This window comes from Cynocephalus volans, chromosome 17, assembly GCF_027409185.1.
Source record: "Cynocephalus volans isolate mCynVol1 chromosome 17, mCynVol1.pri, whole genome shotgun sequence".
In the NCBI taxonomy this organism is placed as follows: Eukaryota; Metazoa; Chordata; class Mammalia; order Dermoptera; family Cynocephalidae; genus Cynocephalus; species Cynocephalus volans.
The window spans coordinates 18,060,105-18,080,649 of record NC_084476.1 but is presented as its reverse complement, the minus strand read 5'-3'; the positions used below and the strand labels follow the sequence as shown (position 1 = coordinate 18,080,649).

The 20,545-nt window shown below is 41.6% G+C and overlaps 1 protein-coding gene across 1 annotated transcript in view; it reads right to left on the bottom strand.

Moving 5' to 3' along the window:
- Positions 1-6,627: 6,627 nt before the first annotated feature.
- The window catches only part of BRINP1 (BMP/retinoic acid inducible neural specific 1), a 130,139-nt gene continuing 116,221 nt past the window's right edge, over positions 6,628-20,545 (bottom strand). Inside the window, exon 7 of the mRNA XM_063082621.1 lies at positions 6,628-7,768. Coding sequence (XP_062938691.1) covers positions 6,628-7,768 — 1,141 coding nt within the window. The remainder of the gene's footprint in view (positions 7,769-20,545) is intronic.

Here is a 20,545-nt window from a genome sequence, read left to right as displayed (position 1 = left end):
ATTAGGTGACATTATTATTAATTTATAATTATGTGTTATACAACTAACACCATATAATTATTAACAAATCCTTGGCAGTGTTTATAATCATCCCCTAATTTATAAGAGTATTACAGTTCCTTTACTCATTCAGTCCTGTGGCAAAGTCAGTCCAATCTTTGGACCCTGGTTAAGGCTTTCAGGAATCACTAGAAAGGAAGAACACAGTCATCTCTGGTGACATCAACACTAAAATTTAGACTTGCAGCTTAGGTGTCTCTTCTTTCTCTTTTTCAGCAGCTCTGAAGCTTTTATTTGAAATTTGTTTGAAAGCCATCTTCTTCTTGGGATAAATATCTCCATTTAGAAATTTACCAAGACTGTGAAGCCTTGACTATGGCAGAGTATCATTGTCTACTCTTGGAAAAAAATTGGCCCTTGGATGGAACCAACACAGCTTCAGGGGACACCTACCAAGTAAGACATTTTGGGAGTGGAGGTCAAATACTCTATTCAGGGAGCAGCTCAACTTTTGACTCATGAAACCCATTTGTTTATTCCAAGCTACTTAATGAAGGTCTTCTTTTACTGATTTGACAATCTCTCCTACAAACTTCAAGCCCACCATCGTACCAGGTTCAATAAACTAGACTCTGTCTACTGATGATGCAATACACATCAGTGCACTACTTTTCATCTTTTGACCTAGCTCATTACCTTCCAAGGTAGATGTTTCTTTCATTTAGTTAGTATTCACAAAGAACATATCTGCTTCATTTGGATCTAGTATATGTCAGAGTTTTTAAAAGTGACTACAGCTACAATTCCCATCAAGATGGTTATCTCTCCATAAAGACTTCCTTCCCTCAGAGAAGGATAGTGCTGTATGAACTACATTAATCTTGATATGCAATCCTAGAACAAAATATGCTTGAGATAGTAAAAAGGGAACTAAACTCATGGCTTTTTTTAATAGATCTGAGGTACTTACCCAGGGTTTGTATTACCCAGAATGTTCAAGAAAGGTTGTTTATGGATCTGTGATATATTACTCAGCAGTGTATGTGAAAGTACATTTTTATTGGGAAAGAGCTCAGTGCTTTCACATTTCTCAAAGAGCTCTGTAATTTCCCCTATATGTACTGATATTAAAGAGATCTGTAATTCCTCCCAAATTAACTGTGTGACACCTTTATGTAATAAACTTCATTTTATTTCCTGCTCATTGATTTGAACATATCCTATTCCATTCTCTGCAGCCTTCTTGATTTGTGAGTTTGTTGAGAAGGAAGGAGGGTTCCAAGCCAAAGTAAGAAGAGAATGTACCATATGCCTTGACTCAGAATGCTGACAATTAGACCCAGTACTGAAAAGTAGGAAATAACCTTACACTTGTAACCTCAGGCCCTGATAATGGTTTGGAGAGAAAAGAAATATTGAAACAAGAGACTTCACTCAGGCTATCTCTTTCTTCTAGGTTTTTAGGGTTGGCAAGGTGGGAGCCATTGATATTATGCACTTCTCAGAAACAGAGTGATCTGCACCTGCACTCATCCTGAGATTATTATAACCATCCAAGGATTTGGTTGATCCTCAATTTTAAAAATGCCTAGAAATAAGATTTTGGTGATACATATAAAAAAGGAATATATGTCTTTATCTATACCTCTGACTTTATCTATCTATCTATCTATCTATCTATCTATCTATCTATCTATCTATCTATCTATCTATGCTGAGAGAGAGAAAGAGATAGGGATAGATAGATAGGGAGAGGACAGGCGCTGTGTATGTGAGTCTGGTAATCCATTAGTTGAAATGTCACGGGGCTAATCTTTGATTCTTGTCTTCGCTAGGATAGTGGCCTAGACAAACTTTCACTTTCTGGTAGTGAAAAGGGAACTAAACCCAAAGTCATTGTTCAAAATTTGTAGACTAACTTTGTGTGTAGTTCCTCATCTCTGAAAATTGAAGTTTTAACATCTTTAAAGACTCTTTTAGCCCTAAGAGTCTATGATTCTTTGTGCCCAGTTTTCTCCATTCTTCATGGTAAATTGACTATCTTTAACTCTAATAATGTTAATTATTTTGTTGAAAGGATATTTGACTGCTAGTAACAGGTATACATCAGCTTTCTTTTAGTTAAAATGTGTCAAGTATATCTTTAGCCATCCTGTTATTTTCAACCTTTATCTTCATTTTTTTGATTTACAGCAAGGAATCTGATGACCTCTGTTTTTTAACTGACAAGTTTTATCCAATTACATTTATTGTGATTATCTGTGTACTAAATTTTGTTATTGCATCTGTTTATATGTGTCCAGCCATTTTAATAATTCTTTTTTTTCCTCCTTTTCTGCCTTCTTTTCAATATTTATTTATTTTTCTCTATAAACTTGGAAGTTATACATCTGCCTCTGTTATATTAGGGGTTAATCACTCCTCACCCTTTGACTCTATGGTTTCTTCCCTGATCATGTATCACCATCTAGTGGATCCATATCCTCACTTTTTACAGAGCAGGGAATAGGATAAAATGTTTGCATTGAGATAATTTGATCAATATAGACAACGCAACAAGATACTCCACATTTCGAATTATATTCTGGGACATGACTAATCCCAAAGCCTCATTTCTATTTTTTTCATTTGTTTGGCTTCCCACGTAGTCTCTGTGTACCTATGATTTTAATCACCGAAGGAAGCCTTGATGTTAATGTGACCCTCATCTTGCCCTTCTCTTTGAAGGGGGCAGATATGCCAGAGTCCAGAATTTTCCAATGATTCTATTTGATAGTTAATTAATGGCCGTCTGTGGTTTCCATAGCAATGTCACGCTTTGCTGCCAGGCCTTATCCAAATGGGCATTCTGTTCACTCTTGTGTCTTAGCATCAGCATATTAATCAGACAGCATAGGTCTTTGGTTGCTGCATCAAATTGGTAAGACACTAATTGAATTAAAATCTCACTTGAAGACTTCAGGCTTCTCTTTTTTCTGCCTAGAGGAAAATCTCCTTGGCTCAAAGGGCCAATGAGATCCAAGCAGGAGACACTGAGAAATCCACAGAACTTTGTGTCCTTCATAGCAAAATGTTTTTCTCTCATCTTAGATAAGTATTTTAATGCCTAAATCTTTCTCTCTCCTTGAAAATTTCTCTATTTCCCTGACCTTTCCATTCCTTAGATGTTGCTGTATTCTCTCTGTAAGGTGAAGTGACTGCATTAAGAATTTCAAGGTGAAGGGAAGACCCTTTTCCCACACATACAGTTCGTGAAGTCTGAGGAAGAACTCAGACTTGAAGGTCCTAATTGAATTGTGATCAGGACTAGGTAGCATAGTACCTATGAAGATTGCCTAGCAATCTGTAAAGTGCTTGCAAATATAAGTAGTTATTACATTGGAAGTCTTTGGAAATGTTTGAAAGGTAGGAATAAAGGAGAAAAGAAAGAGAGGGGCCCAACTAGCAACAAATCTTAAATTCATTTTTCAGGTCATAAAGATTACGAATGATTGTTTTCACTTCTCCTACAAAGTCAAAATCCTTGGTAGTTTTACCATTTAAAACAACATCTTTTAAAATTGTTATTATAACTAATCCTTAAATACATCATGCAATTTATACCTTTGTGGTTTTGCATTCACTGTTCCTTTATTCATTCTCTTCTTTTTTACTTGCCCGATTCCTGATCATTTTCCAACATTCAAAATGAACATGTCCCTTCTATAAAGCCTTTTCAAACCTAATAAATAGAGTTAATAACTTCTTCAGGGCTTTTCTCTATGTGCCTGACTCGATGATGGCACTCACCATGGTGTACAGTAATTTTTGCTTTTATATATATATATATATATATATATATTGTTTTTATATATAAATACATATATATTTAAATACACACACACACACATACGTATGTATGTATGTTTGTACATCTTTTTGTTACTTTGTGAGTGGCACCAAAGCATGAACACATTTTATTATAAATTTTTTTATTTCTGACATGCCCCATTCATCTACTAGGTATTTAAGAAATGTCTGATGATTTACTGGCCTTCTGCAAAATCTTGTTTTGATGGATAAGCTGTGATGTGCTCTTTGGCATGAAGGATTCCCAACCTAAATGAAAACTGAACCCTCTCAAAATCTGAGGTTAAAAAACCTAAGTTAACGTAAACTGCATGTTAAGTGTTAAAGCTGATATAAAATATATGCCAATGCATACTAAAAACTGTAATATTAAAATTGTAAATTATCATTCTAGGAAAAAAGAAGACCCTTTCCCCCACACACTTAAACAAACTAGATAATTCTTCACCTCTTACACATTGAAGACCTCTCTTTGTTTCATCTTAAAGTTCATCAGAGATAGTCTTCACTTTGTGTCATACTGTCACAAACCCTGGGGACCCCTAAGATAGGTCTTTTTATTTTATCTAGAATAGCATTACCATGAGAGAGAAATGCCCATTCCAGAACTTCAGCCAGTGGGTGAAGGTATGCAAAACTGGTCAAGGTATGAAAGGATATTCTAAGTATTAGATATGTTTATAACTAACTAACCAGCTAAAATGGAAGCTATTGCTCAACTTCTGTGAAAAAGGAATTTAAGGAAAGTGGAAGATAGAGATAATTAGTGCCCTGTCTCTGCAATGGCGCAATCATTGAGCAGTGGTGATTTCCCAAGGGTGGTGAAGAGGAGATTTGCACCGGGTGAAATTTTAGACTGGGTATTTCTATTTTGTCTTCCAGCCCCAAAATACTGTGATTATATAATTTGCTGCCAATGTAGAAATGAGAGTCCAGATGTTTGGGAATCACCTCTTGCAAGTATCACCTTAGAAAAAGATAAACTCAGAGTTCCTGGAGACTAAGAGGTGATATCTACCTGCTATAGGTTGAATTGTGTCCCCCCGAAGTTTCATGTATTAGAAAGTTAATCCCTACTGTGACAGCGTTAAGAGGGTGGGAAATTCTGTTATGGTAATCAAAAGGTTGGGCCTTGAAGAAATTAATCACTTGTGAGGATCATGCCCTAGTGAATGGATTAATCCATTGATGGCTTAGTGGTGGTCATGGGTGCAGTTCTGATGGCTTTAGAAGGAGAGTGTTTGAGAAGCTGTCTCTCTCTCTCTCTCTCTTTCTCCTCCCCCATTTCTGCCATTTTGCCATGTGACACCCTGCATCAGAGTCATCAAGAACAAGGTTCCCATCAGATGTGTTCCCTGGACTTTGGACTTCCCGGGCTCTGAGAATGTACGTGATAAACATTGCTTCTTTAAAAATTACCCAGTTTTAGGTATGTCTATTATAAGCAACAGAAATGGACTAATACACCGCCCTAGTCTTCTACAGAAGTACTTTCAGATGAGTTTTCTTTCTTGAGTCTCTTATTCCAATTTAACTCCCAAGTTCCTCACAAGGCTTTTGACCTTTCACAGATGGCAAAGAATTGGCAGTGTTTATATTATTGTGTGTGGGGTGTGTGTGTGCCTTTGCACGTGTATTATGAGGTAATCAAAGGCTAATTGTTTTTAGATTCTTACCTGGGGAAGTTTGTCTAGTACACCAATGTGGTGCTAAAACTTACCCAGTACTATTTCATTTGGGTCATTGATTTTATTCACACTAAAACTATCTTTAATATGAAAAACACCTCTTGGAAATCTGACAGCATTTCTTTTTGGAGAAAGAAGGTGGGGGAATTTCTTCATACACACACACACACACACACACACACACACACACACACACACACACACACACAGAGTCTATCAGACAACCTCAGACTGAAAATTACATCATCCCTTGGCAGCTTTGTTGGAGGGAAAAACACAAAACTGGCCACAGTGATTTGGAAGAAGGTGTACTGCCAAGGGAGTCAGAAAGTGGGTTCAAATCATTCTTCAGGCAGTAACTTCGGGTGTAATCATGGGTTTGCCATTCCTCTCTGAGCCTGTTTCCCAAACTAAGGAGTCGGATGGGTTGATAACTAGGGTTACTTATTTCACTCTGATGATGGGAATGTGTCTTCTCCCAATCCCACCTATTGGCCAGCTTCCATTTGCTTTAGTTTTTTTTTTTTTTTTCATAATAAAAGATGTCGTATGGGTAAGATAGCACTGTCATTGTGTCCCCACCCCTGTGTGAGAATAAGTCAAAAGAACCACAAAGAATTAAGCAAACAGAGGGAAGAAATTTTAACCGAAGAAATATCTTCTTTATCTATGTCCATTTCCTCCCACAAGGAAAAATGGCAGTGTCGGTTGTACATTACATATATCTCTCTTTCTTTTCAGTGTTTAATCTTAGCACCTGCACAGCAGAGATCTTTACAAGTCATTGCATATGCTCTCCCCTTTCTCCCCCCTCAACACAGCACCTGAGGCCTAAGCACCGACTCCCTCAAAGCTCCACAAAAAAGGCTGAGACCCATCTTCATGACACAGTACAGAAATAACAAACATGCCCAACGTTTTATACGGTTGCTAGAACGGTTCAGTTCCCAACAAATGAAGATTTTTCCTCCTTCTCTTTGAATATGAATTACAGCTTGCACATTTTTGTGTTTCTGTTTTGTTTCGCTTCGTTTCGTTCCGTCGTATGCATCTGTACAACAGAAGGGAAGTCCAGGGCACGCAGTCCCGCTTAGCAGAGTTTGGCTGTCATCTGGTCCGACTGTTTGAGGATCTCGGTGTTGTAGAGGTCCAAGGCGTGGTTCACCCTGATCATCTCGCTGCTGGTCAGTTTCAGGCGGTGTTTCAGCATACAGGAGAACAAGTCCAGCTGGGGCTTCCCCGGGGCCACGGGAGGGGCCAGGCGGTTGATTCGGTCCCGAATGTCCAGCAAGAGGAGCATCACGGACGAAGAGGAATAGAACTGGCCGCCCTGGGTGTAGGACTGGTTGACCTGCTGCACGGCGCTGCGGAGCAGGTCGGCGTTGAACCTCAGGCTGTACCCAAACACCTGCACATCCGAGATCTTGATGTAGAACTGCCTCTTGGAGGGATCGGACAGGTCCACGGGACCCTGGCCAGTCTCATTACGCAGCACGGTAGGTAGCCGAGTCCGACTACGTAGGTAGATGTGAACCGTCTCAAAAAACGTTTTCCACCGATTGCCCAGCAAGAGAGTCCAGTTGTAGCACTGGCTGTTTTGGAGACGGACCTTCTCCCAACGTGGGTAGCCAAACTCCCCGAAGGGCATGTTCCAGCCCTCCGAATGGCTCCCGCTGAAGGGGTTGACGTAGACGAAGAACATGGGGTCCAGGCTGCTGTTGCGCATCTGGCAGATGCGCATGGACATGCCGATCACCATGTGGATGAAGTCCATGCGGTTCTTGTTGCTCTTGAGAGTGAGGGACATGCGCTTGCGCCACCGAGGGTCGAAGAAGGTGTCAAGGCGGATCTCGTTGCTGATGAAGGTGGTGTGGACGTAGAGGCGCGAGTCCATCTTCTGCAACAGGTACTTCAGCTCCAGGTCCTGGAAGTCCAGGTCGGTCTCGAAGCTGATGAACTGCTCACTCCGCTCCGAGTCCACGTTCTGTGGTTCACACCGGCCTCGGTACAGCTTGTAGCCCTTGTTGCAGGAGCCGCAGAGTGAGATGTTGGCCAGGCTGCACATGGCACAGCTGTTGTTTCCACCTATGATGCAGGGGATGGGGCGCTGGCACAGCGTGGTGCTACCATGACACACGCAGCTCCTCTGGCTCTCCAGGAAGGTTCCCCAAAACCCATTCTCATTGCAGTAGAGAAGCGACTGGACCCTTGCAAGCCACTGCTGAATTGTCCTGAGAGAGAGAAGGAAAATGAAGAGTGTTAACCACTGTGGGTGAGGCTGTGAGTTATGGTTATCCAAATGATCGTGCAAATTGGAACTGCCCAAAGAATGAAAGAACTGGGGAGAGAAGTTATGATAGCAAGGGCACTAAACATAAACTGTACGAATTACAATGTAGTTCCTTGGAATGCCACAAACCAGCTGTATGACATTGCATTCTACCCTTTTAATGTTCCATGTCCTCATCTGTAAAGTAAAAGGGTTGGAGTAAATGTTCTTTGAGGTCCTTCCAGCTGTATAATTCCATTATACAATGGCCCCAAAGAAGTTTGACTCAGGAAATTAAAGTGTCTAAACTCAGATACCTCTGGTGGATAACAACAAATTGTAAATAATGAGCAGTAGAAAGAACCTTAGGGGCTATTTTCTTTAACTTACATCAGATATCTCAACCCCCTTCACAGATTCCTCCCATAAGGTTATATGACATGCAACAACTTGAACAAAAACAAATTATATTTTATCATACTCTAGAAATTATGCAGTGCTTCTATTTTGGTGATTTTGCATGACCATCACAGTGGTTTTTCAAAACATGCAAAAAAAGGTGTTATTTCCCCCATTTTTCCAGAGCTCCAAACTCTCGATTCAGTAGCATTTCCATTGCAACATGTGAACCCTCTTCCCACTGCCCCTCAATGCTGTAAATGATATCAAAGTCTATACCAGTTCCAGCCACTGAAACATTCCAATGAAGATGGATAATCAGGTAAGAAGCAAAAGAGGAATAGGTAAAAATATGTGAGGCAGTCAAGTTAAGCCCTCTCATCTTTCCTCTTTTTTGTGCAAGTTACCTTTTGGCTGGCTTCTCCTTACATATGTCTGGCACTTTTTACTCTTCACAGGGCGTACTCACTCCCATCTTCTCACTTGAGTCTCACAACACCCTGGAAATAGCTTGGGACTTGAAGGCAGTCAAAGATTGTTTAAGATCCTGGCTCTTCCACATGAGAGCAAGGTAAAGCTGGGTAGTTTCCCTCACCTTCCTAATCATCCCAGCCACACAGGGCTGTTGTGAGGATTACATGAATTTTTAAGTGAAGGCTTAACTCCACATATGGTAGGTTTTAAGGGCTCGATAAAAGTTAGCTCTTGTTATTCCTACAAAGGGACTGTCAACTCTATCTTATAGACAGGGTGATAGCAGCTCAGAGGTGAAATGATGAACTCAAAGTCATACAATCAGTGAGTAGAGAAGTCTCCTGGATCATAGCTACGGGTTTTTGCATTATCTATCAAAACAGAGCCAAGAAAGCCTTTCCTAAGGCTGCAGTGTGTTGTGCTGACGTGGATGGTGATGGTGGTCCATGATACCTTATTTACGATGCTGGAAACAGAAGCCAATTTGCACTGTACTCCTTATGGTAGGAAGTGTTAGCAATCCACCTACTCTATCATTTCCACTGATAAGCCACAATCACCAAACATCAAACACCAAGAGCTGGCGGGGGGAGGGGGGTTGGCAATAGAACCTAGTGTTGGAAAGCATGGGTATTGGCCCAAGCAGAACTGAGTTCAAAGCTCCATTCTGTAACCAGGAACCAGTCACTCTATCTCTTTAAGCCTCAGTATCCATTTCTAAAACGAGGATACTAAAGCCTATCTTACGCAGCTGGTGAGAGGATTCAGTGAGATAATATATTTGAAGTGCTTAGAAGAACCTGGCATAGAGCAATGACAAAAAAGGTAATAATAAAAAGTACTCTTATCCCAGAGAAGAAGCTCTTCCTTTGAAGGTACTGAGACACTTTCAGGGATTTCACTATCTCTCTGGAGTTTGAGGAAAACCATTCTGTTATATCCATTTGAAAGTGGATACTGTTGAAATGGCTTCCCAACATGCTCTGCTTTAAAGGAGTTGCTTATCAGCTGAGAGAAAATGGTGGATAATTAGTGCACTTTTTGAAACCCTCTGCCTTTGAAATGCACAGTACCATCCTTGCCCCTGGCAGTAAAACCTCCATCACGACATCCAAAACATTATATCAAAACTGTCTTGTTTCCATGACAGTTTCCCCTCCAGGCTCTTAGGCTTGAGGGGCCAGGTCCCTCCTTCCCAGGAGCATCCAGCCCGGAGTCTGGCTCTGTACAAGTTTGCTGAACAAATGAATGTTTGCTGAATGAATGAACGAAGCATGTTAACATTTTTCTTATTTTTTTTATTAAAAAAATAAAAACAAACTTCTCCCTCTCCCCTTGGGACCACAATATTAGTTGTTTTCGATACCATCCACCCACACAGCTCCCGGCTTCTCGAGCTCTGCTTCGTGAGACCAATCCTATTACAGCCTGGAGAACAGCAGCAGGCCCAGCCTTCGGGAAACGGAGCTGGAATAACAATGAGATGTGCGACTCCCACCTCCCAGGCCAGAACATTGACTGAATATTGGCTATGAGTCATCTGATATTTCTGTGAGCCGCAGGGCCCTCCACACGGCTCTGAGTGCGTGGATCCATCTGACGCCAACGTCATTTCAAAACGCCTCTTTCAACTGCCCCACACTTGCCCCTGTCACTCCCTCTCCAAATGACAGGACAGTGCCCCATTTAGAGCTCCTAGGTTCCCATCTGCAAGGCATTCTATAACCCCGTAGAGCGCCCCCTTTCTCGTGTCTCATCATTGGGACCCTTTGTCAGGACCACAGCCCCCACTCCTCGAATCAATGCTTCATTGTGGCTGGACTCTCAGAATCCTCGGTGGGGGAAATAAAAAGATGAAAGTTCCTGGGGATGCTGCAACAAGCAACGGGGCTAGTGGCAAATTAGGATTCCAGCCCTGTCGAGCAGGAGGGCTTGGGGACAGAGGCCCTCTGAGACGCATTTGCGAGCTGCATGGCACCTGCATCTCCTGACCTCAGAATAATCATGAGGTTGTGGGCTGTATCAAAGAAATCATTAATGATACAGCAGGAGGACTTAGAAAGGAGGTGGTGTTCAGGGGGAGCAGGGAGCACGAGGCCGAGGGAAAGAGGAAAGAAAAAAGAGAGGGAAAAGGTGGAGAATGGGGAAGGGTGATAAGAGAGGAGAAAAACCTTGGTGCTAGAGATGGTGGGGAAAGAGATGGAGCAGATGAGCTGACAGCACCTAGGTCGAAAAGACACTGGAGGGGAGAATAGGATGGAATGAACTTAGAGTGGGTAGGATGCAAGTGAAGAAATTCAGCCAAGTCTTCACTTGTCCCAGCTCTCAGGTGCAGGGAATATGGACATTGGGTGGGCCATACGAGGGTGGGCTAGACGTCCATCCCCCTCCCTTTCTAAAGAGGCTGAGGGGGAGGGTTGAGAGGGGAGAGCAAGGTTACCAGTGAATGTTGATTCTCAAGGTCAGTGAGTTTTCCTTTGCATTTCAATAATTCATTTTGAGAAGATTAAAACCAGAAAAACAAGCTCAATCCATTTATTTTGTGTTTCTATTGAACTCAAGCAAATTCCAATAACAAAGAATAAGCCTCAGTCAGATCAATCTCCTACACCTTCTCCAGCTCCAGCCAGTGCTCTGAGTTGTAATCATTGATAGTCAGAAACCCTGTAAGGCTCAATTGCAGGAAGCACCGGAAACCAGCTGAGGGTTTCTGTGGTTTACAACTATTGAGCACTCACTGTATACCAGGCATGGTCCTGGAGGTTCTTCATACTGTTTCCCGAGCAGCATGATAACCAACTTAGTCATACAGATGAAGATAATGTGTCCTTGAGAAGTGAAATAACTTACCTGAGACTGCAAAGCTACACCACATTCAAATACCAGACTCTACCTCTGGCATCGGTGCACTTCCTGCTATATACCATAATGTAAAATTGTAACTAGAAGCAGAGCAAGAAGAAGGAAGCAGGCCATGAGAAGAGAAGTAAATGCAATAATGGAAAAATACTGAAAGTTTGAGTGTGTGAAGGGCCTATTATCACATCCCTCGCTTCCTCTGGACCTGCCAGGGTCCCTTTCCTCCAATCACAGATAATTGGGGCTCACCGACAAGTGCATAGGGAAAGGCTGGGGACCAGGGGTAGGAGGGACTGTGAGCTATAAATACCATTTCCCAGGCTAGCTGGTGACAGCCTGCCTCAACCCTGGCAACAGAGAAGAAGCTTAATAGGCTGGCTGCAGAGGGGAGGGTCTCACAAAGGCTGACACAGCCCCACTGTGAGGCAGGCAGTGAGAGGCAGGCAGTGAGGACCAGGTTTTAAAATGCTTTACTCAGTCCCTAGGGATCCAAAGCATCTTCCATTTGCAGCCCAAGCTGAACTCCAATCTATCCAAATCAGCATCTTTTTGTTGGATGGAATTTCAATTCATTTTGATGGGGGCTAAAAGGAGGGAAGGAAGGACGCGCAGGAGGGGAGTGTGGGAAGCTGCATTTTCATGTCTAAACTGGAAACCCTGTAGCCTGATTGATAGGCACGCATTGTGGCTCCAAGTGAAGCAGCTTGGACCATAGAAGCACAGAACCTTCAAGAAGAAGGCTTGGAAATGTTCAGTCCATCTCCCTCCTGTTTAGAACTGAATACTGTGTCTTGGTTGCTGAGGTGGAATCAATGTTTCTTCAGTGCGTTCTACATTGTGGCATTTATCCTTTTGTCCTCACATTAGCCCCATGAGCTAGGACTCCCTGTGATTTCCATTCCACACATGAAAGCATTGAAGGCCAGAGAGGAACTGTGACTCACCAAGGTCACACAGCATGGGCATAGCAGACCAGAGTTCAGAATTTCTGGATCCAAACTCTGTTCTTCTGCAATGACCCTGCAGTACATTCCCTACCCTCTGTACCCCAGACTGGAGAAGAAACAAGGCTCAGGCCATGGACGCACCTCAGCTGCTCCCCTGTAGTCTCTGTCTTTGTCTCAGCAAGGAATTTCTGGCAACCTGACAGGTCTCCCAGTGACACAGTGTGGAGCCGCTCGTCATTTGGAGGGCAGAGACTCTGCCACCCAGTGCTTCCCATCAGTGCTTTCAAAGGTACACATCTCCCTTTCAGAACCCCCAGGTGGGGAGCCCAGGCTGGGGTTCTAATTCAAGCAAACTCCCTGCTGATTTTAATTGGCAGTTTTGCCTAAGATGGGATTGCAGAGCCAGGCCGGTGGCATTTCAGGGAAAATCATACAAATCGAGTGCCAAGGAGAGAGGGAGGAAAAACAGATCCAGGCTAAAATAGAAAACCATAATCCATAACTCCCATTTGCTTACCAGGAGTGAGTATTTACAAGTGAAGAGGAAAGGGGAAAAAATAAAATTGGAGTTCTGAATTATTCTTTTATTTATGCCCTGTGCTTCTTCCTTGGCATTTCTTTGACATTGTAATGGGTGTCTGAGTAATACAGTGAGACTTCGCAAAATGCATACTCCATAGAGCACAGACTAAACTGGGAAGATAAACTGTTGTTTTTAAGTTTTTGATGATGCACTGTTCTTTAGTTATGCTGTGTGTGACTATGTGTGTATGTGTGTGTGTATGTGTGTGTGTATTTTAAGGGAATGGTGCTGATGTCAATGGTATCAGAATGCTTGAGGCTCAACTGAAAGGAGCCTTGATTTATGGATGTGCTGGTATGAATTATAACTGACCATCATACTCACTTGGTTCATCATTTTTCCCAGGTAAATATTTAGCTCTTAATCATCCCCCTCTTTAAATCTCTATCATTGCCTTAATAACGTTTTCCCTTCTCTCAATTCTTCACATGATGTCAGAGCCTCATTGAGTGGCTCGTAACAACAAAGAAGAAAAAGACCGAAAGAACGTTTTATGGTCCTTTGCCATGCAGAGGATATTTCTTAGTTTGGAATTGTGGAGTGAAGGCGATAGGTCTTATTTGGGGAGGCCAAGGTTGGAGGGTAGGAGGAATGAGGATAGCAGCAATGTAAAAATCCAACGGGGTCTTTAAATTTAGGTTGTCAGGAGCTTAATTGAGGAGGATTATGAAACAATTTTTGCAATTACACAGTGCTGTGTCTGGAAGGAGGTGACAGGCAACATCAGCTGCATATTCAAATTCAGTGTTTTGCTTTGGGGCATGGACATGCTGAAGACAAGTAAAGAAGGAGTCAGAAGCCTCTTAGCAGTGATAGAAGGACTGACAGCTCCAGGGCACTCCCAGGTGGAGGGCTAGGAGAGTGGTTTCTTCTTCCTTGCCAGCAGTCAGGCTGTAGAATGAGAGACTCAGACCAAAAGGCTATGAAGTAAGAAAGGGCTAATAGAGATCTAATAGGACTTAACCCTGAAGTACAACAATGGCCATCTAGATCTATGATCTGGGCAGTGAGATGGAGTGATCATAGGTATGGGAGTAAGTTAAATAAATGCTGGACCCTGCTCTACCACTATTTGACCTTTTGACCTTGAAAAAGTCACCTGACCTCTTTGACTTTACTTTTCTTATCTGTCAAATGGGGAAGGTAATACCTACCTTACACACTGTCTTAAGAACTAGAATTGAATATGCAAAGCTCCTGGGAGATTTCCAATGAAAGGAAGTCATGATTGACCATTAACCATGTTTTATAAATGTCTCAGATAAAAATATTTCTCTTGGTTACTAGAACAGCACAGTTCGTTATAGCCTAATAACCTAGTTTCACTGATTATTCTCTCTGCACAGTTCTAATGAATGCTGTCACCATGATGCTTGCAGGAGAAAGCTAGACATGACCTTTGGACTCAGAAATAAATGGATATTGAATCACAGCTCTGCTATTCATTATTTATCTTTGAGCTAATTGCTTGTCCTTTCTAAGCTTCAGTTTTCTCAACTGCAGAATCAAATAATACATTTCTTGAAAGGTTGTTCTGAGGCTCAGATGAGACTATGTATGTAAAGCTTCTGACATATAGTAGGTATACACTGTCTTTCATGAAAAAAAAAAAAACTACTGTGTTCCACTTGAGCTCACATAGTAAATAGTCCCTTTAAAAGTGCTAATTGTAGATGTTAAGTATCGGGTGGGGGTAGAATTCAACAAATGCTGCTGGGTCAGTTGAATATGGTAGCTAAACAAAAGAAGTCTTGACACTTAACCTCTTCTGAACTCCAAATCAAAATAGATTGATTGGAGATCTAAATGTGAAAAGTAAAACAACAACTATAGCAACAAAATAGCTTTTAAAAGAAAATATAGGGGAGCATTTTCATGACACTGGAGTAGGCAAAGATTTCTTAAAAACACTCACCATAAAGGAAAAAATTGATTAACAGGGTTATATTAAGATAAAAACAAATCCATCAAAAGATACCATTAGGAAAGTGAAGAGACTACTCTCAATGAGAGAATATATATTCAATACCTTTAGCCAATAAAAAAAAATAGTATTCATAATACACTATAGGATCTGAATATCTGTGCCCTTCCATACATACGTTAAAATTCTAATCACCAAGCAAGTGGCATTAGGAGATGGAGCCTTTGGGAGGAGATTAAGCCATGAGAGTGGAGCCCTCATGAGTTGTCTTAGTGCCCTTCTACAGAGGAGTAAGAGAGACCCCTTGTCCCTTCCATCACATGAGGACACAGCTAGAAGGTGAACCAGAAGTCTCTCATCTGACACCAATTCTGCCAGTGCTTTGGTCTTGGACTTCCCACCCTCTAGAACTATGAAAAATAAATTTCTGTTGTTTATAAGCTGGTATTTTGTTACAGCAGCATGAATGGACTAAGACAATACATAAAGAACTACAAATTAGTGAGAAAAAGTCAGAAAACCAAAAGGAAAAATAGGCAAGTGACAAGAACAGGAACTTCATAAAAATGGATATTCAACAGGCAAATAAGCACAGAAATTCCACCTCATTCATCATCATAACAATGCAAATTAAAATTGCAGTGAGACAGTACTACATCAGATGGTTAAAATAAAATTAAAATATAAAATAAAAATGGTGGAAAACACTAAGGATTGGCAAAGATATGGAGCCATCTAAACTCTCCTATACTGCTGGTGGGAATGAAACTTGCATCTGCAAATTTGAAAATACTAAAGTATACAGTAAGCTGAACATATGAATACATTATGTCCCAGCAATGCCATTCCTAGTATGTACCCAACAAAAAAAGCATATATAAGTTCACCAAAAGACCCATATAAGATTGCAGCAGTATTAGTAATAATGCCAAACTGTAGAATATGCAAATGACCATCAGCAGTTCAACACACACAATGGAATATTCTTGAGGATGAATGAGCCACAGCTACAAAAACAGCTTGGAGGAATCTGATAGGAGAATGAAAACGTGAAAGAAGCCAGACACAAAGAGTTCATATTATAGTTAAAGCAAAAGTGACCTACAGTGGATGAAGCAGTGAGAAAAGTAATTCCCTCAGGGAGAAGGTTTATAGTGCCCAGAAGATGCAGGGAAACTTCTGCAGTGCAGATAATGTCTTATTTCTTGATCTGGGTTCTGGTTACATGTGTGAATTCAGTTTGTGAAAATTCATCTTGCTGTACACGTATGATGTTTTCACTTTCTCTATGTATGTAATACTTCAATAAAACATTGACCAAAAAAAAAAAAAAAGTCATCCTTTAAAACATCCAGAATTTAAGACAGAAACACATTACATTTGTATATCACTTTCAAGCTTTCTAAAGCTTTTCTGTTTGTTTTCTGGCTTTGATCCTCACGATTGTTCTATGTCCTAGGCTGTGTTGAGAAGTTATCTCATTTTAATGATATGAAAAACTGAGGCTCATAAAGAGAAGTAACTTACTGACGGTCACTAGTGACTTATACCACTGTGATTATAACTCACCCATGTGGGAGTCTGCTGGCTGGACATGAGGGTGGAGGTGGGACGGAGAATTGGGAGGTGGATCTGATAGATGATAAGAAACAGCTATCCTCAGAAATCGTAAGAACTCGGTTCTATTTCTTACTCAAGCCCCTGAGCCTCCAGGTTCTATTCCAAACAGGAAGCTCCTTCTGAGCCCCAGGAAAAAAAGAAGAAAAAAAAAAAAAAGCAGAACTAAAAACAACAAAAAGGAACTGAAGATACGTATTTTCTTGCTTTACGTCAGCAAAGTGAGTCAATTGCCCTACTTGCTACAGATGCAGAGTGACAAACATGATGGAAACGCAGAGATGCCTACACATGTCGGCTTAAACAAACCCTGCACAGCCCTCCCTGTGAAGCCCGGCCACCAGCACGCATCTCCCTCCCCTCACCCTCACTGTACACCGTGTTGGGCCTCACTGTCTTTTTTCTTGCCCCATAAGCAGGGGGAAAAAAAAAAAGCCAAAGATATTCATAGCTAAATGTTTCACTGCCACATGGCTGGGAGAGCACTTGTAGGCTCCTGTGACTGACAGCCAGCTGCCCGGAGCTGGCCTGACTCTATTTGTGCGCTTGTACCTCTTATTTAATAGGACAGTTGAATACACAGTCAGAATAAGTCTTTGTCACCAAAATTGCCCCCCACCCCACCCCCACCACAGACACACACACACGCGCACAAGAATCAGTAGTCAGGGATTATCAAAGTAGCAATTTACTCTGGGGGAAGCTGCCTATGGGTTTAGAGTGGCAGAATTTCAGAATCCCAGAAATGAATGATGCTTAGGCAAGGCCTGGTCCATGTGACAGAAGGAAAATCAGAGTCCAAAGACATTAAGTGACTTGCCTGAGTAGTACCTGGAGGCCCACCACCAGAATCTTCCCGTTGAGAAAGGACTCTGCACACCGCTAAAAATTTGTACCATTAATCTTTCTTCCAGCCTTCTCCAAAGAAACCTACAACTTTACCTGGGTGACTATGAGTATGTGCATTGGGGAAAGGAAATAATCACACTTTGGGGGGATTACTACACACTGGCTCTGAACTAACACTAATTCCAGGAGATATAAAATGTCACTGTGGTCTAGCAGTCAGAAAAGGAGTTTATGGAGGTCAGATGATCAATAAAGTTTTAGCTTAGGTCCATTTCTCAGTGGGTCCAGTGGTTACTTCCCATGGTAAATCCCCAGTTCCAGAATACACAGTTTGGACCATTATTGGAATATTCAGCAACTGGCAGTATCCTCTTCCTTCCTTCTTCTGGTACCCACACTATATATAGCACCGAATAATAAAATAACAGTACATTATGGGACATTTTCCCAGCTGTCAAGAAAACCAATCACCACCACCACCGACAGCAAACCTGCACTTAGGAAGAAGCATGCAGCAAGAGTCTCAAACCCTATGATAAATCTACTGCACAACAATCTTGATTGGCTAAGCTTCTAAAGGACAATTCTCCAATTACAAAATGTTTCCACACAAGGTCTTTGAAGAGCATCCTCTCTCTGTACTAAAATACATTACACTAGAAAAATAAACAAGGGAAAAATCCACTACATGTGTCACGTGGCCACAGATCCTTTGATATTCTTCCCATAGAGACAAGAGTCTACGTACTCAACTCTTGAATCTGGATACATCCTACCACTGCTTTGACCAATACAATAAGGCAGAACTGACTCATGCCAGTTTTGGGACCCAGACCTGAACAGACAGACTAGCAGCTTCCTCCTCCTGTCTCCTGACTGCATGCAGAGACCTTGGGGAGGAAGAGCTGAGCTAGGAGTTCTTGCTATCTCTGCTAAGGCACCAGATGTGTGAGTGATGCTTTCTTGGAACCTCCAGCCCTGCCCAACAGCCAGCTGAAGAGCTGTGAGTGACTCCAGTCAACTCCATGTGGAACAGATGACTCACCCAACCAATCCCAGAATGAATTCTTGCCCCAAATATCATGAGCATAATATATAATAATTGTTGTGATGTTTCAAGTCCATAAATTTGGGTCAATTTGTTGTACAGCAATAGACATTCAGAATATCATATACTATGAGCCCCAAAGAGAACTCAGAATGTCTTTTTCACATTCGTTTACTACCTAGCTATACTACTGTACTAGGAAAAATTGTAAAAATGCCTCCTTCCACTCCAAGATCCCAGGACCTGTGACTATGATAAGGTATCACCCTGGTGATTGTGTTCTTTTATACAACACAGTTGACCTAAAGATAGGGAGGTCATCTGAGTAGACTGAATCTAATCAGGTGTGTCCCTTTAAAATCAGACCGTATTCTCTGGCTGTTGGCAGAAGAACTCAGAGCCATCAGAGGCAGGAGATGGACCTGACGCACCTCAATTCCTTTGAAGATGGAGGGAGCCATGTGCCTGGAGAAGCCTCGACAAGCTCAGAGTGAGTCCTGCCAACAACCATCAGGGTTTGCGACCTCAGACCTACAACTGTGAAAAACTGAACTCTGCCAACCAGAGTGGATTTTGTAGTGGATTCTTCCCCAAAGCCTTCAGGTAAGAGCCTGGGGTCTGGCCAACACCCTGATTTCAGCCTGTGAGGTAGAAGCAGAGGCTCTAGCTATACCACTGTCCAAACTCCTGATCTTTAGAAACTGTAGAAATAATAAATCTATGTCAATTGAAGCCTCTAAGTTTGTGGTACTTTGTTACATAGCAACACAAAACTAATACAGTTACTATGGCCAGAACACTTCTCCACTCTGTTTCATTTTACTCTTTAATAAAATGACTGGAATAGATTAGATAATCTTGTAGGTTCCTGTCCAGGTACAACATTTTATGATTTCATAATTTTAGGTCCTGTGGCCTTCCTGAGCCTCAGATTCCTAAGGTTAAGCACGAGTGCAGGACCAGTCCTGGGCCAGCTTTATTTCATCTGCTGCTAGATCTCAAGCTCTCTGTGAACAGTGGCACCCCTTGTCCTATTTACCACCCTACCACTACCCCTTGTAATACCTATGATACCTGGCACTTAGTGGGTACTCACTAAATATTTGTTGAATTAAGGAATGAATGGATGAATGAAGGTTCACTATAAATATTAATGTAAATATTCTTTGTCAAGAAAAGAGGTCTATGCCTATGAAGGATGGCAGCAGAAGGAGGAGTGTTATTTTAGAATTTTGAGCAAGTCATTAGTTTCTGTGACCCTCAGTTTTCTCATCTGTAAATAAGGGGACTAATCCAGACTCTGGCTCTCTCACAGGTTAATACAAGAATCAGATAAGATCATCAGTGTAAACACCCTCTGCAATCTTTAAAATAACCTATTCATTAGGCATTTATCTTGGTAATAGTTTACTTTCTATGGTTAGGAATGTCTCTAAGCCAAATGGGGTAAATTTATTCCCTAATTACACCAGAAATGGAGCACCTTCCTGCTGTTCCTTTGGCAGCTGCTGGTTAGCAGCCCTGCCACCCCTCAGCAGGGATGGTACCTGCCGGGATACAAAGCCATTAGCATCTGCTTAAACAGAAAGTGTTAGAAACTCCACTCAAAGAAGACTAGCTAAAGGATGAGGATCTCCACTGACAAAAAGGGAAATCACAACCTATGGCACCACACCAAGTAATCTGAGTTGTTGCATCTTATTCTGGTATAAATCACTGTTATCCGAGGCTGTGTTGTGAGGAACACACTCCCTTGAAAAACTTCCAGAAGAAAGGTTCTATGTCAAAAAATGTTTGAAAAATATATGAACTTGAACTTGGCCCCTTCTCTATTTAGTTTTTTTTTTTTTTTAGTTTAACATTTTCTAAACTTTCAACCACAGATACTACTTTTTCTCCCTTCCCAATATCCTATAGGATTTACTTAGGGGAACTCATTTTTCCTTGGTTTCTACCAAGTGCATACAGTGAGATGAAACCATATTTATGGCAATGAGGGGGTCTTCTAATCTATGGTTAGGGTGGTCCCCAGACCAGCG